At 39.4% G+C, this 17561-nt stretch overlaps 1 protein-coding gene across 1 annotated transcript in view; it reads left to right on the top strand.

Annotated features, from left to right (window-relative positions):
• LOC146002375 (uncharacterized) overlaps nucleotides 1-17561 on the top strand; it is a 276890-nt gene that overhangs the window by 150436 nt on the left and 108893 nt on the right. The window contains exon 3 of the mRNA XM_083140104.1: nucleotides 5274-6813. Within this exon, the coding sequence (XP_082996230.1) occupies nucleotides 5865-6813 (949 nt within the window). The 5' untranslated portion in view covers nucleotides 5274-5864. The remainder of the gene's footprint in view (nucleotides 1-5273; nucleotides 6814-17561) is intronic.

Below are 17561 nucleotides of genomic sequence, written 5' to 3'. Positions count from 1 at the left end.
AACCTAGCAATCCCCAGAACACAGAAATTAGACCGACTTGTTATTTCTTCTCCGCGAGGTATATAAATAGCCTATATTAATAAAACATGTGAAATTTATACAGGAAACTATTTTCTTCTTAACGTCTCTTAATTCTTGTACCCCCCTTAGGCAAATAATTGTTCATAACATCAGTAGTACATTAAAATCTTCAATTTGCACTTTGAATGAAGGACAGTTGATATAATATAATTTGATTATTTAATAATTGACACATTTAATGACATTATATATATATATATATATATATATATATATATATATATATATATATATATATAGAGAGAGAGAGAGAGAGAGAGAGAGCCTATATATATAGTGCCTGTATGTATGTGTGTGTCTGTCTGCTCCTCTCCCACCAACCTGCCGATATTTCGCACCCTGCCTAAAAGCGAAGTAAAATAAAGTAAATCAATCAATATACGTATGCTGTGTAAAGTAACTAAGTGAAACAAGTCTGACTCCTAGTCAGTACATCGAATCCCATCGCTGCTGTTATCTAGCTTTCGAGACCTCCTCAGGATATGAGGGTTTCGAACCCAGTACCGCTCGCACCAAAGGTAAGAGTATAATATCTAAAAAGCTATTCCGCTACACAATTGAGTGGATATTAACACTTGCTAACGTGTGAAAACACGCAAGATGACCTCATAACTATATTTTTAATTTGCGGTATCTCATTTTGGACTATTTATCAAGTGTGTCTTAGAATTCCTGATATTGTGTATTTTCTGATCCTCATTAGCTAATAGTTATGGCTATACAATGAGCATAAGTAGTTGGGAAATCCAAAAGCACATTACACAATTTGTGCTTTCAGTTCGTAACGAGCATGAAATTTGTATCAAACTTGACAACAAAATCTGTTTCCAATAACAACTGAATAGATTTTCAGGCATGTGACGTGCCATTTCTCACGATATTTCTATTCCCGGGAAGAAAGCACAGGAGAAAATAGCATCCACTTTCAACGCAAACAAAATTATTCGCGTGTTCGAACAAACAACAATTTCTCAAATAATTGTTTAAATATTCTCAAACTGTATAAATCTGAAATGTGGAATGTGAAAACTGTACAGGCACAATAACTTCCTAGTTTGTAACAAAATAGCACAAGTATCATTACAACCAACCCAATAGCAATAGATATTTTTTTTATCTAATAGATGTCACTGTCTTCATTTATGACTTTTATTGTATCAATTAGAGTTGTGCTAGACAGTTCACTTTAAATACTACGAGAAATATAAGCAGCATTATAGACGGCCGAAAAATACCAAAAAAAAAAAAGGAAAATGGTTATTTCTGTTACAACTTATTAGAAATCCAGGCTATTGTTCCGAAAACGTTTTAGGATTCGTTTTAACAAAAGCCATAACGTTTATGTGTATTAACCTGAAATTTGCACAACAAAAACAACACATGCTTACTTCACACTCAGTAAAATATTTGTTTCACTTTTTGTGTGAATATTTTATATAAAAAGTAAAGAATCTCATGGAAGATTGTCATTTAGTTTGATTCATTGAGTTGGTGTTTATAAGTCCATTTTATGCACAGTAAGGCTAATCAAGACTGGACCTACAAAGGGATCCGAACCAGTGCATACCTCTACCGGGTATCGAACCCGGAACCCCTTGATTACATGGCGACAACGAATAAGTCACTTAGATGTTCACATGTTTATAAAGCCAAACTATATATATTTGCACGGGAAGGAATCGCGTCTATATAGAAATGACACAGAATTGAAGAGGATATTTGATCATTAATGCAGTTTATAAGTATTCCAAAGGTTATGCCCAACCCAACTATTATCACTCTCAACTTGATCTTAAAGCGTAGTGGATAATATTGTATTGCTGTGTTTGTAATGATTGACATTTTATTATTTAATGTCCGTTTTCTTCTACATTTATATCATCGATACGGTACAGCATTATAGTTCGAACCCTTCTGGGTTGTAACTATTCCCATTGAAAGTCAATGGGATTCTTAGAACTCCAAGAGCTTGTGTCTACATATAGCAGAGAAGCACTTGAACCAGCTTGATTGACATTTAAGTTTTTGCTTTCTCTGACTTCAAACAATATTCGCATTTCTACTCCAATGTTTTTGTTCATTGAAGTGTAACCTAATCTTACAATAGACCAGGGTCAGAATTCATTGAAGACTGGTGAGGGGAAAGATACTAATTCACACACACACACACACACACACACAAATCAAATATGTATATACGAGTATATCAGTGCCGGCAGTGGCTGCGATTAGGGGAGGCGAGAGGGTGGGCAGTTGCCCCCCACATTTTGCCACATTTACTCTCGCATTATGCTAAACCTCATATACCAAGGAAAATTAAACTGTCCTTTCCCCACATTTTGGGCACCTAGACTCCCAGTTTCGGAACCCAATCGCCGCCACTGATATATACATATACACAATATTATATGGTACAATATTTACTATGCTGTTACAAATTAAATTATATTACTAACTATTAATACATTGTATATATTATTAAATATATATAAGGGAGTTCATTTGGTACTTTTATATGTATCAGATATTTATAAAGTGGCAAAATAATTCGTTTATCAACTGTTTAAAAAGTCAATAAATTGCAAAATAGTTGAGATTGTTTTACTATGCTTGAGTTTTCGTTAAATGTTTGCTTTTTAATAATATAAATAAATAGATTTCATGCTTATGTTTGTCTTGCATTGTTTTTATATTTTTGTCCATATTTTGTTATTGGTGTACATTTGCTAATCATCTCTTGAATGAGAGAGTGACTGAGTGAGTGAGTGAGAGAGAGAGAAAGCATGAACACTTACAAACACATACAGAGACAGACATTACCTTTCGTTCTGATTATTTCTTAGTAAAGTATATTGAAGTTAAATCTAATTGTTTATCTTCGTTCTTATCAAAGAAAAACTCTCCCCCGGGAAATTTTTGGTTGTGTGATTTTTTTAGGACAAGATTGTTACTGGGGGGAAATCCCCCCTGTCCCTCCCAGGATTGCGCACGCTGGTATAGATGCTGGAAAGGATCGTGGCGTTGAAACAAGATTGACGAAGGGATTACGCAGAAATGTCCTTGTCCAGGCCATGGATTCGATCCCGGAACCCCTGGTTACGAATGGTAATGGGATTCAGCACAGGTTCTTGCCTGTTTGTGTGATGGAATTCTTATTAGTTCTGTACTGATATGCTCTCGGCTTATCACTGCTTTCCATAGTGCAGTGGTCAATAGTGAAAGGAGGTTAGACTGGTCAACCATGAATTTGCTTGCTGTAAATTGAGACCTGTTTGCACTCAAACGTATTGCGAAATGGATGGTTAGCTTTATTTTTTTCTTTGACCAAGAACCATGAACTGGTTGCAATTGGCGTGGATTGATTCCGTTTATTTCTGCCACTTTTTGCTAATCGCGAAGGTGAGCATAAGTGATGGAAATTGATGAAAGGACACTCGCAAAGAACATCCATCCCCAGGCCGGGATTCGAACCCGACACCCAGACAAAGAAGACACGATGCACGATATTGGGAATAGGGACACGCGCAGCGCGAAAGGTTGCATTTATTTCTGAAGCTTGTTTTGTCATGTGACGATTGTCACATCTGCCTGAAAGGTTCTTCAGATGTTACTTGATTGATGTTAATTTTTGTTAATTAGCGTCGCTTTTCTTTAACTTTTGGTTAATAGCGACGATGCGATGAAATTGATGAAGTGACACTTACAAGGAACACCAATTCAACGGCCGCGATTCAAACCCACTGGCGTCGTATAGAGCGACCACAAGGACAAAAACCTTGGTCCAAAAGTCCCAGCGCAGCTTTCCCTTTTTCCTTTCAGCTCGGGCCATAAGGAAGCATGCACCACTCTCCCCCTCCCCTCCACGCGGGAGTACGGTGCACAAGAGTCGCGGGTCTGCGCAGGTTTCTTTGCTTGTGATTCCACTATAGCACGCTGTGCTAACCATTCCGCTCCGGCCTTAGACGTTACTGTTGTATATTTTCTTGCACACACACACACACAACACTCACACACAGTTACGGCGATTGGGTGCCAAAACTAGAGGGCAAAGACAGTTTACTTTCTCTTGGTTGACAGGCCAAAGTGCGGGGACAAGAATAGGGGGCAACTGCCCACCCCCCAAATCGCTACTGTCTACATATATATAAAGTCATGTCTAGAACTATGCTGGGTCAGTCCCATAGCCAGGATTTTATTTCGGGGGGAGCTTATCCCTTATCAGTACAGGCGTCGCCAGAAATATTTGTAGAGGGGGGGGGGCAGGCCACTGATAAAACTTGATTAGTAGAAATAAGAATGGCATTAATAATTATTACCACGGTTATAATTGCCTTTTTACAATTAATAGATTTAATTTTTAAAAATAAACCAATTTTAATTCCAAATTTATTATTATTATTATTATTATTATTATATAAAGGGAGAGACTTTGCTGCTCGATCCACCGTATGAGTGAATATGAAACACTATTGTTCATTATTTTTCTTACATTGTGTACAGTTAGTGTACTGAAATTCATAGTTATTGGATTCATTTATTCTTTGGATTAAATGGTAGAAAATAGAAATATAACCTGTTTCCTCTGTTAAACACTAAACTTTTTTCGATGTAATGTTTATTCCTGCTAATGAAGTAAAATTAATTACCACTACACACTATTTAAATTAGATATTTGTGGGATTTCGGGGGGGGGGGGTTCAGCCCCCTCAGCACCCCCCTGGCTATGGGCCTGTGCTGGGTAGACTTTCATTAAGAGAACATTTACAGAGAAATACTTGAACGAGGTCATTTAGCATTCAAGTTCCTGTTTTTTCTGACTTCAAGCAATATCCTTATTCCAATTCCATTGTTATTGTCCATTAAGCTGTAATGATATCTTAGTATCGACGTTGCAAAGGTTCGTGCAGAATCAATGAGCTTTCTATTTTATTACATAACTTGATTTTTATGTGGAGTTATCCGGAGATGAATACGTTCATGACTTGTCAGTTCCATTGTAGTTCTGTTGATGACACCCATCGAAAGAAATCTCTAGGAGAAAGGAGTTCTTCCAGGCTAAAGGTCATGCAGTCGAAGCCTCAGTCACACCAAAGTTGTCTTCAAGGGTTGGGCTTGGATGTTGGGTAAAAAAAAAAACGTGACCGACCTTTCTTGCCTCTGTTATTAATTCCTGATCTACTTTCTCCTTCCAGGTGTTATCGAGGTGCGGCGTTGGACTGGAGGAACCGAGTAACGGTGAAGACTGTCTACTCTACCCGATCTACCCAATTCGATCGGGGAAGGAGTAAGGGTTGGACTGTGAAGAGACGATGCAAGTTTGAGTCAAATCTGCACCGTCAGTGTCTGGGTCGAGTGTGGACTTTTCTACAGTTTCTCCCCGATAGACGTCGTAGAAAACCGTGGACTTTGCTCGCCCCAGGAGCTTTGCCGCATGAAATTCTTTCGGCGGAAGGTAAGGAGGCCGTGCTGAGGCTGTTACACCTACAGGCATCCTTCGTAAAGGAGGCCAACCGGTTCCCGAGCGTCACGTGACCCGCGCAGGTTGCTGCCGCCTCGACAAGCAACCGCTGGGCTCAGTCAAGAGGTGATAGGCACGGTGATAGGGTGATCGCGTCGACATGGGTTGACGTAATGGCACCTCTTCCGTAACTGTGGCCACAGAGGGAGGAAAAAACAACAAAAACAAGTGGATTTGTGATTACGTCAGTGTACTTGCAGTGATGTTTGTGGTGTTTTAGTGCAAGGTGTTGATTACTTTCTGTGAACGTGCACAAGTTAGAAACATGGCTCTCCGCGGGCCTCGAAGGAAGGACATTAAGAAGTCCTCCTACTACGTGTGGTTCTTAGGTGCTAAGGAAAGTAAAGGACTGCGCGGAGATGAGTATGTACGACCGGTAGTGCGTTACTTAGTGGAGAAGGAAAAGGATATAGAACCGTTTAAAGTGACGCTACAAGTGAGCAATAAAGGGTTGAAGATAATACAAAACGTTCCTGGCAAATCCGCCAAGGGGCGTACGGAAATCGTAAAACACTTCATCCCTCATCATGCAGTAACGTGCGTGGCGCAGGAAGAGGAACCGAACGACGATATAGTGTCTTGCATCCTCCTTATTTATAACCCGATCACAAAGTGTCCTGTGCATGTGCATTCGTACAGATGCGATTCCGTGGATACCGCCTGCATCCTTCGCGGGCAGCTGCAGACCTTGATCGAACGTCCCGAGAACCAGAGGAAGTTTTCGGAGATCGAGTCGCGTCTGCAAGCCAAGGGTCTTATAGTCGCGCCACCGCGTCGCCAGCCCGGTTCCGACGGCCGTAGCAGCACCAGGGAATCCGAATCCTCAGGATCTTCAGAAAGGGGCTCTCACAGTGACAGAATCGCCACCCTGTACGACTCCCTTGCTGCGGAGCTGAGAGAAAAGCTTGGTAGTGGGAAGCGACAGGCGCCGATCCTCCTACCCCCCAGGGACTACGACACGGTCCACAGGCAAAAGGGGAACCTGACGGGGATCGAACTCAGGAGGTGCCTCAATGCGAACATCGTCGGTGTTAATATCGGCCAAAAGAACGCCGCCAACAAGGAGCAGCATCACAATGGGAAAACCAACGGGTTCACACCCAACCCTGCCGGGTCTAGTGGTGGGTCCAGTGGGATCGGTTCAGACGATGCCCCTTCTCCAGATCAAGACAGGGAATCCGATCCGCGATATTTGGATAACCAGTCCAGCTCAGGTAAGTCAATGTCCTTTTTCTCTCTGTGTTGTCCTTGTTTTGCATATCATGTGTCCGCCTGTTGGTGCTTCTTGCGTTACACTTGGTGCAGCCAGTCGTGGTAGAACGTTGACCTCCGTGGAAAACTTGAGGTTGCAGGAAACAACGATGGAAGTGTGGTGAGACTTGAATTTTTGCATTGTTGCTGCCAGTATTTCGGTCAGTGCCCATTGAGTTGAGTGAATGTTCAAGGTTATTTCAAGAGACTGCTCATTGCAAACCTTGGTCCTCAGCTACTATCACCTCTCCTAAGAAATTCAAAATGGTACTTTCACAATTTGTTCTTGTATGTATATTTTTACTGTTCAGTGCACAATAGTCGTTAATTTGACATTTGACAAGAAAAGTACGTCAGTTCGCAACACAATAGGCGTAACTAGCGAAGAGTCGGGAGCTCCCCTGACTTACAAACTGCCCCTTTTCCAATCTACATGTACGCCAAACAGTGGCGTGCCCAGAATTTTCGAAAGGGAAGGGTTACGTATACTTTCTCGTGGCAGTCAGCCCTACATTTGCCATGTTTTCATGAATTTGACGTTCTCTCTTTTAGGAATACTGGGCCAAAGGGGGCGGGTTATGGCCCCCCACGAACCCCGCTTGGGCACACCACTGACACCAAATAATTTACACCTTATAATCCATTAACTTCAACTTACAAGTTACGCTTATGAACCTTAACCAGGCATTTTTAAGGGGATGGTGGATCTGTCCAAAGAAAGGAAGGTAATTATGAATAGAAAAATAAGTGAATTAATCATAGGCCAAATTCTAATCAATTCAAAGAGGGACTTGGACATCATAATTCCAAGTTCCTATTTCTCTGGATATGCCTCTGGTGTTCTTGATAAATCAACTTTACTAGAAATACAGTGTCCTTGGCTATCATGGAAGTTATGTAAAGTAACGTTACTTAATGCCAATGAGGTCCCTGTTAAAAATTACTTTAAAAGTCCTAAGAATCATTTTTGAAATACGTTTCCTTAAAGCATGTGAATGTGCCCCTTTTGGGGTTTGAAACAATTCGCTGCAAATTATATAAGCAGATGATACAACTACATGTTGCCTGCCTATCCGTGTGTTGAAGTCTCTCTATCTATAATATTAACTAGAGCGGCTAATTTGTTCGGCAGTTTTCAACTGTTGGCGTAAATGAAAGTTTTAGTCAAAATTGTGATATATTGGCCAATTTTGCATAATATTTAGGAGGTGCTGATGAAAAGTTTCATCGTATTGGAAAATATAGTAGGCTAACAAATTATGTGCCAAAAGCAAGTTCCTAGTATGAAAGTAATGTTTGGAGATTTTATCAAAAACTCTTTTATGGGTGTAAATTCAGTAACGTCATTCATTTAATTCAAACATAGTTAAGGTACCTTGAGGTTCATAAGTAATAGCTCGAAAGATTGCCAATGAGAATTTTATTATCGAGTAAAGCTAATATTTTGGAGAATTGTTTTAGAAAATACCAACCGAGGAAGTAAATAATTTGTGGCTTTCGTAGTCCATGGTCTAAAATAACTAAATGAGGTGAAGAAGGATGCTAATCATAGGGGATTTTCACTGCGGCTCCGTTGACTACACGCTTTAACCTATTCGTCACGACACGTCCGTAAATAGAAAGTGGATGTGTATGAAGGAATTAGCAAGAAGAATTTATTCTCCCCTCTTGAAGTTCTGTTGCTAAAGTATAACTTTGCTGTCGCATTATGCAACAAACTCGGACCAGTCCTCCATGCTACTAAGTCCGAGGGCCCAGGTTCGAAGCCGTTGGTACGCATGGATATTTCATTGTTTGATCATTAATTCATCATTCATGCTCGCGATAAACCTGAAGGGGTATGCTCTATAAAATATGCAACCGAGTTCCCACCACTTTTGGATGCACCAGGACACTCCTTTCGCTGTTAAAGCGGAATTGGTGTTATTTAACACCATCTGTGGTGTCTTGTTACACCATAGTTGTCAAAGTGCACTAACTATAGAGGCCATAACACTCCATTAGGTCCGCGTTACACCAATTAGGGTACTTTTGGTGCCAGCCCAATTGCACTCCCCGTTACGACGCCACGTTCGAATCGTGCCTACGAATGATGTTTGTGAGTGTACCTTCATCAGTGTTATCCTTCCATCACTCATCATCGCGATTAGCCAAAAGTGGCAAACAGGCTAAGTTAATAATTCAAATGAACTAATTAAGCAGTTGCATGTTTTTTTTTAGTGTGTAGGAAAATAAGCAAACTAAGCAAAAAGTTCAAATTGGAATCTCCACAGCTAACTGATGACCTCTCTACTGAAGGTTCCGCGTTTCCAGCCTGGGCAAGGATGTCTCTTTTGACAGTTTTCCTTCATCAATTACACCTAATCATCATTTATTCTCATTGTAGTGATTAGCCTAAAGAGGAAGAAAAGCGACATAAAATAAGAAATATATAAATACAATTCCGGTTGAAAGATATTGCCTTGCAAGCAGGGTAGTTAAAGATCCAGAATTTTTAAAAAAAATCAATTCCGGTCCAGGAGAGAAAATGTGGACCGTTAAGAACCTTTTTATCTGTGAGGTATTTCAATTCGGTCCAGAAACCTTTTTCTGGATCAATTGAAGGTATGACTTGAGATGACCGGACCCCTCTCCGATTTTCTTCATATATGACATAGTCACTAATTGAGGCCTCCTATTCACGAATCTGAAGTTAAAATTTGTCGGAAATGTCTAGAAATTGCGAACCATTGACGCTAGCCTCATGAACCATTGGCGCTAGCCCCACGAACCATTGGCGCGTGGTTAGGTTAGTTTCGGTTAGGTTAGGCAAACATAGTTAAAATTTGGTGTCGTGGTAGTATCAGGAATATATATATTTGCTTGTGAAACAAAAAATTTCGCGAAAATCGACGGTTTCCATTCCGAAAACCACGCCTTATTTTAGCTTATTTTGCAATTTCTAGACATTTCCGACAAATTTTAACTTCAGATTCGTGATTAGGAGGCATCAATTAGTGAGTATGCCAAATATGAAGAAAATCGGAGAGGCGTCCGGTCATCTCAAGTCGTTCCCAATTGAAATACGATCCAGGATTCTTTTTCCGGATAAGTTTAAATACGGTCCACGAACCTTTTTCAATGAAACAGTACGCAGCTTGGACCGATTTTAAATTGTGCGAGAGAAAAGGTTCCGGTCCTGCAGCGGAACCCAATAGAACCCGTTAGAATGTATGGATTTCTGGACCTTTTACAGCCCTGCGTGCAAGTTCACAGCTTATTCTCGCAGACGGATGAAAGAGCGAAATAGAAAAGTGACGTCAAATAACCATAATCAGAAGACATTCTACCACAAGGTCACTGCACAGCAGTGCGTTCGTTCAGAGTTCGAAAAATCCGTGTAACGGGCGTCAGAAACTCACGGAAGGCGTGCTTCGAGTAGGGTGTGGTATTTTCATCGCCAAGTTTTTACAGAGCGTAAAGATCTTCGCTTTTTGCATTTTCCCTCTGCCCCACTAATTGTTTCTTTCTGCCCCTCTGCCTTGAACGGTATCCGTGTACTGTTACTCGAAGCAATGGAGTCGCTCTTCTGCGTCATGGTTCTGTCGACTCTTCTTGCCAGTGGTAACGTCGTCGCCTAGAAATCAACAGGTCCCGGGATCGATACCCGGTGGAAGTAGGTAGAAGTTCACATCTCACTTTAAACTGTAGTTTATTTATTTATTTATTTATTTATTTACTCAGAGTTTCAGATACAGTCTTATTTGGCCATTTTACACTGAAACAACATAAAATAGAAACAAAAAATAACAAGATGGGATAGATTTACATGTTCTTGGTCAGTAATATACAAAAATTACGTTCTTGAAGGAAAATATCTACATTCAGGGGAAGTTTGTTGTAGATCTCTGGGAGCCTGTAAAACAAGGAGCGTTGTAGAAGGGATAGCCTAGTGGTTGGGTTGTGGAAGAGTTGCAGGTTGCGCGTTTGCTTTTGGGGTACCTTAAGTGTGAATTTACTGATTAGGAGATCTGTTCTGATTTTGCCATTTATTATCTTGTATAAAAATTTCATGTCAGCTAGATCACGACCAAAGGATGGAGTGTGAATATTCAGAGCAGCCATGGTGTCTGATTTGGATACATGTCGAAAGGAAGGTATTCTATGGCGAACAATTGCAAGAAAGAAACTGAGAACAGAATCTATTCTGGTGAGATTGGTTTTTGAGGCCATTGCCCAAATTGGGGAACAGTATTCAAGGATGGGCGAGATGAAAGATTTAAAGAATAAAGCAAGAGATGATGGGTTTTGAATTTCGCTAAATCTATATAGAAGACCGAGAAGGCGCATGGCTTTTTTAGTGGTAGCTATAATATGATAATTAAAAGTGAGTTTTCCATCTATGATAATACCTAGGTCCTTTTGGGTGGAGACGTTTTGGATTGGATTGTTTTCAATAGAATAAGTAGACACCACTTTGTTCTTTTTTAGGGAATAGGTAAGGAAATAACATTTCTGAGGGTTTAGTTCTAAATTCCACTGACGACACCACTTAACAACTTAGTTAACTTAGTTCTAGTCACGATGAGCCTATCTGTGCATAAAAGGAACTTAAAAGCAAATCCACACCACTAAGTTTTCAGATCAAATCTGAAATGCAATGTTACATTTAAATTACTAGTGAGATACTGTCTAATACACTAATATAGTACATTTACTTAAAACATTATTTTACAATATTGTCCCCCTCTCCTCCCCAAAAAAACACGACGCCTTCACTGGAAGGTCTGATCCCGAGAAACTTTGATTACAAGATGACTGTGCTTGCAGGAAGACCCCCGCAAATATCTAGGCTAAAATTAATGTACTTAATGATTTGACTAATAAAAACCATTTGTGCATCAGCACTAAGGCTATTTGCTCCTTTCTTGTAATACAGGGACATTAGCAAAAGCAGAACTGATGTAAGTCGTTGAATTAGAAGATCGAAGATTCACACTATGATGGTGAACTCTGTATCATGAAGAAAGTAAAGCACATATTTGAGAATTGAAACCACTGCGCCACTGCCGAGACTGGAAAGTGCTACTCAACATGCAGACACATGGAGCTACATTGATTACATAGTTGTTCGCTAAACTGTAGATTCAGTTCCGATTAGCATATCTGCACATAAAGCGGACTTAAGTCAACCCCCCAAAATTATATAAAAACCTCAAGACACAGATGGAAAAAGAAAATGCAACTACACAGAAGATTGTAATAGCTCTTGCTGGTAGAATCATGGTAGTCAAGAATGCATTTCCATTAGAATTTATGGGCTCGTGGACTTTTAACAGCCCTGGTTTTGAGTGCACCGTGGAGGTATTCTAAGCGAGTCTTTCTTCTTTCGAACTCGACCTCTGTGTCGGAGTGGCTATCATCACAGTGCGCTACGACGCCAGGGGTTCCGGGTTCGAATCCCGGCCTGGGCTCTCTTTGTGAGTGCCCCTTCATCAATTTCATCATAGTATCACTCGCGATTAGCCAAAAATGGCAGAAAAGCGAAGTTAAAGAAACCAAATCAACTACACCATATCCTCTTCAGAATTTAAACTAGTACATTGATGGGAGACATATTGTTAAAAATTCCTGTAAGGTCCAAAATCGAACCACACTTTCCCCCAGTGCTGAGACCTTTCTGATGCACAGTGAGCATTAATATTCAAGTTAGACCCTTCATGTCAAAGGCCAAAGGATGTGTCCACATTTCCCATGCTCTCCAAAAAGAACATCGAGGAATAGCTTATGATTAAGCACAATTTTTATAAGAACTCCATACTTGGTGGGAAACGGATAGGGGGGTGATGGCTGAACCCAGAAGCTGCTTTGCATATGTACACCCACCACGTACTTGATATTCAACCCCGGTTCCTCCCACGTGTTTTGTGAAGTTTGTATTTCCCGTCTGTGGTAACGCCCCATTGGTAAGCGCTGATGGGAATTTGCCATAAATCACTCCCCATGTATCCTACTCACGTTAACCATGTATGATTTACAGTATACTCCTTCCTTCCTTCGACACATGAACTTGATTTCATATTCTCTCGCTCAGTCTCTTCAACCATGGACGGCCGCTGGAGTTTTTCAATTTAATACTCTTTTAAACCAACAATAGCAAACACCTAAAATATTGTTGAGTATTGCTGTAAAAAAACTGGGTATGTACTGTCAGTTTTAGAGTATTTGCGAATAGATGGCGTTGTCATTGACTACAGCTGTAACATCTGACATGACGAAAGTATTTTTTTTTCGTAAGGTTTACCTTTCAAAATGTATTGGAAATATTTGCGTTGCAAATGTGTCTCTTTGCTGTTCTGGGTGAAAGAAACTTCCTTTTAATAGTTGTTCATGTAATAATGATCAGAGCCCGAATTTTGATAACGTCTTTTTCTCCTTGTGTAGCATGCATTGCTCTTAAGTATTGAAATCCTGAATACGATGTAAATTTTTTGTGCATTTTTTCGTCATATTTCCTACTTGCTAAGTTTTAGGTAATTTTTTTCCAAGTTTTACGTTTTTTTATTTTTTTTATTTGCGTGCCCAGGCTCAAATCAATGGGTACCTGGGGGATAAAGGCGGCCGATCGTGATGCTGATCACATCATCCCAACTATCTAACTACCCATATGCACATGCACTTTAGGTCTACCTTACGTCATTTTTCGCATTTTACGTCTTCTTCCTGGTCTTTTCTTTGTGTAATTGAAAAAAAAAACGTAATGCAATTGCATTACGTTTTACTCCCTATTGTTTTAGCCACGAACTGGCATTTATCGCTTTGATGCCAGTAACAATGAAAGCAAGAATCCTATCGCCACGAGATTGTAGGAACACAGCAACATGCCTTTCGACATTACCTGCTGCAATAATTCTGAATAAGGTAATATTTTTTTCAGACTTTAATACAGCAAAACCTCTTAAATGCGGACCCTGATAAGCCGGACTTTATTTAAACGGGCAGGGAAAAAAAAGCAGAATGCAATGTTTTAAATGTGGCTAGAAGTCAACAAGAGAACTTCCTAAGGAAAAGGCAGTCAACCACTGATGAAATTCTGTTTCCCGCAGACTTTGTACTGTTCTGTAAAGTGTATTTAGGCCTATGCCCTTTAAATACACCGTAATAAACATGTTTTGTTGCTATAAACGAGTTTTAATGCCCTTTCTACTGTTCTTTTAGGATATTTCAGTTAATCCGAACTTTCGTTAAACCGGTCAACTTATCCCCCCATTAGTCCGGATTAACGAGGTTTTACTGTACCTACAATTCACATACACCTTGCAATTTCAGTTCTAACGTTACAGAAGTAAGAACTGGACCGTACTAACTGTCATACCCTGAAAATTTATTTTTTCATATATTTTTAGGTCATGCGATATATCATTTTCCGGATATTTTTATGTCAACAAAATCTGACAATCATAAACAGGGGGTCATATTAAGGTATTTACCATTTTTTCCCCCAAAGTTCTTGACAGCTTTAATTTTAAAATTTTGATTTTCTCAAATTTTGGGGAGGGGAAGTAGCCCCCATCATTTCTGCGTACGTCAGTGCTTTGTTTGTCCCGTTTGCGCTAATATAGATTTCGCAGACCCTCCTGCGATTCATGCACCTTCTATATATTTGTTAAACCTCTCACGTGCCTTCACACACCGCCACTATCCTTTCCTATTGCCCCAAATTATAGCTCTCCGGGCTTAAGCTCAGAAGAAGGAGAAACATGGAACAGCGAGGCATGGCGATGGGTACTTTCACTTTAACACCTGCCATGTTCTCCATGGTGCCGGTTCGTTCATTTGAGGCTTGATTCTTATTTCGCCTTCTGCTCACGTGTTCGGTTCGAAGTAAAAGCAGAGGAGGATGGTTTTATGGCGGCTGTACAGTTTTTACTTCCGGTGTGGATCGTGAGAGGAAGAACAACCTTGACAAATACGAAAAGAAAGTTTCCTACGTGAAATAAATATAGAGGAAATAAATAATATGTAAAGTTCGGGCACTTACTTATTTCAGTTGGAACTCGCTTCTATTGAACAAAAGCGCTGTATAAATTGAAGCACTGCTAATGAAGTGAATGTACACATGGCCGTATATGTAAGGTAATAATGAGGCGTACCCAATTTTTTTTAGTACAAGCTTATACTCATACATATAGCAACATTTTAATATGAATGTTATTGATATTAATCAGGTACAAATTATCCAATTAAATGCTGCTAAAGAATTAGATCATCAGCTATGCCTCCTTTTGTTGGAACTTTGTATATAATCTGTGAAGAATTCATCAACTGTGCCTCCTTTTGTTAGAATATTGTCTATTCACTATGAAGAAGAGATCATCAACTCTATCTTCTTTTATTGGAACTTTCTCTGTGCAGTATGAAGAAGAGTTTATCAAGTCAGCCTTCTTTTGTTAGAATGTTGCCTATTCATTATGAAGAAGAGATCATCAACTCTATCTTCTTTTATTGCAACTTTGTGTATGCAGCATGAAGAAGAGTTTATCAAGTCAGCCTTCTTTTGTTAGAATGTTGCCTATTCATTATGAAGAAGAGATCATCAACTCTATCTTCTTTTATTGGAACTTTGTGTATGTACTACGAAAAAGACTTAAATTTGGGTTCTAATTCCATTTACTGTGATCATATTGTGCTGATATCATTTCTACTTCACACTGACCTTCTCTAATCATTGTGATCATATTTCAAGAATATGAATTTTACTGTTGTAATTGAGGTAAAAATCCATTACAGAAGCTTCAACGTAATGCATTGCTCTTTGTTAACATTATCCAGTACTCTTAACTCAAAATTCCCTTTGACAGGGAAATTCCATGAACTTGCTTCAGGTGAAACGCGTTTGATATTTTTGCTCCGTAGGGACATTTGTCTTCTTTTCCGTGCCATCACGACTGGAAGTTGTCACGCTCAACCGAAGACAACGATCGTAAGCTGTCATGTGTCCGTGCTTCGAATGCCTGCTACTTCACTCCAGCTACAAAGCCTCGCGTGTAAGTCGACTTCTGCAAACCAAGACATCATTCTTATCTCTAGAAGACGCTGCTTCATATTCCCTGATGCAATGCAAGAACTGCGAACTAAGATATACAGGTATAACAATGCCTTCATTACTATCTTCTTTACTGAATCTTCGCTTTCCCATTTTACGTTAATTGATGGAGCTACACCTAGATGGCTCTGTATTAGTTAACTTCTCATAATTCGACTTTAAATATTAACAACTAAAACGCACATAGAAATAAATGTGCCATTATTTTATCAAATTTATTTTTCACAAAGCAATCCATAGAACTAACCACAAGGAGGAGGAAAAGCATGGAGAAGAGATAATTTTCCGGAAAATTTAATTTGAAATTATTATGAATGTACAGGAAAAGACAGGAAACTTTTAAGCAAGAGTGAAATTGCTGTTTCTTCAGTATAGACCCTACTCGGCCGTTCCAACGTATCTTAAAGTGGAAATTAACCTCAAAGAAAATAATAATCCTAGGGAATAAAATAATACAAAGAGCTATTAAAAATTTGATATAATCTGGTTTAGTGAGCGAGAGCTTAATAGTAGGAAAGCAAATTAAACGTATCCAATGTTAAGCAATAAAAATTCGTTTTTGTGATTTGTTTGTATTGTCATTCGATTGCTCCTTCCCCCATGAACTCCCGTATTCTTGTCGACGCTATTTTTGACTGATTTTGTTTACTTTTACCTCGTTTTTTCTGTCACTTTTGGCTAATTGCGATGATTGATTGATTAAGTTGGTTTTAAGTCCACTTTATGCACAGTAAGGCTAATCGGGAATGGACCTACAGTTCAAAGTGGAATCCAAACCACTATGTGCCTCCACCGGGTATCGAACCCGGGACCCCTTCATTACAAGGCGATGACGCTACCACTGCGAATCGCGATGATGAAGATGAGTGATGCTATGATAAAATTGATAAAGGAACTCACAAACATCGATACCCAGGCCGAGAGTCGAACCCGGGATCCCTACCATCGAAGCGACACCATTTTGTCAGTGCTGGAACTCCATTAATATGTACCTCTGCTAACTAATCGATTTCAGCTGTTGACACGACAGTGCAAAGAGTTTATAAATCATATGCAATGAATTTCTAAATCGGTTATCAAATTTTGAGGCACCCTGTTATTATGTTTCGTAACGTATATTATTGTGCATGGTGATCTGGTAGCTATGGCCAATTGTAATAGTCTGCGCATCTCAACTATATTGGACCATCTTTTACTCGTGTATCGTTGCTATCGTTTAAAATATATTATTCATCCCAATATTGTATTAGACAGGAAAATAATGAATTCTAAATATAATGTAAAATGGAACTAATTTTATTTACAGGTATTTAAAATTATAAGTACAGTATACAAATTATATAGTAAAATCTTTTACAAATTCACTATAATATTAATTTAACTCAAAATAAATTGAACGGCATTGGGAGTGTCACTATTTATCTTAGCGACCCCGAAAGTTATGGATTCCACACTAATATCGATCGTTTTCTATTATTTTTGCATGTCACCCCCTTCCCACCTCCAACCGCTAGGGGTGTCTTACTCCCACAGTATTTCTTTCCAGATTGTAAGGGATTTGTGTACCAAGTTTGGTTGAAATTGCTCCAGGCGTTCGAGTTATGCCGGAACAAACATATATACACA

The sequence above is a fragment of the Lepisma saccharinum genome, chromosome 18 (assembly GCF_977018435.1).
Source record: "Lepisma saccharinum chromosome 18, izLepSacc3.1, whole genome shotgun sequence".
Taxonomy (NCBI): domain Eukaryota; kingdom Metazoa; phylum Arthropoda; class Insecta; order Zygentoma; family Lepismatidae; genus Lepisma; species Lepisma saccharinum.
This window is presented reverse-complemented; position numbering and strand designations above follow the sequence as displayed.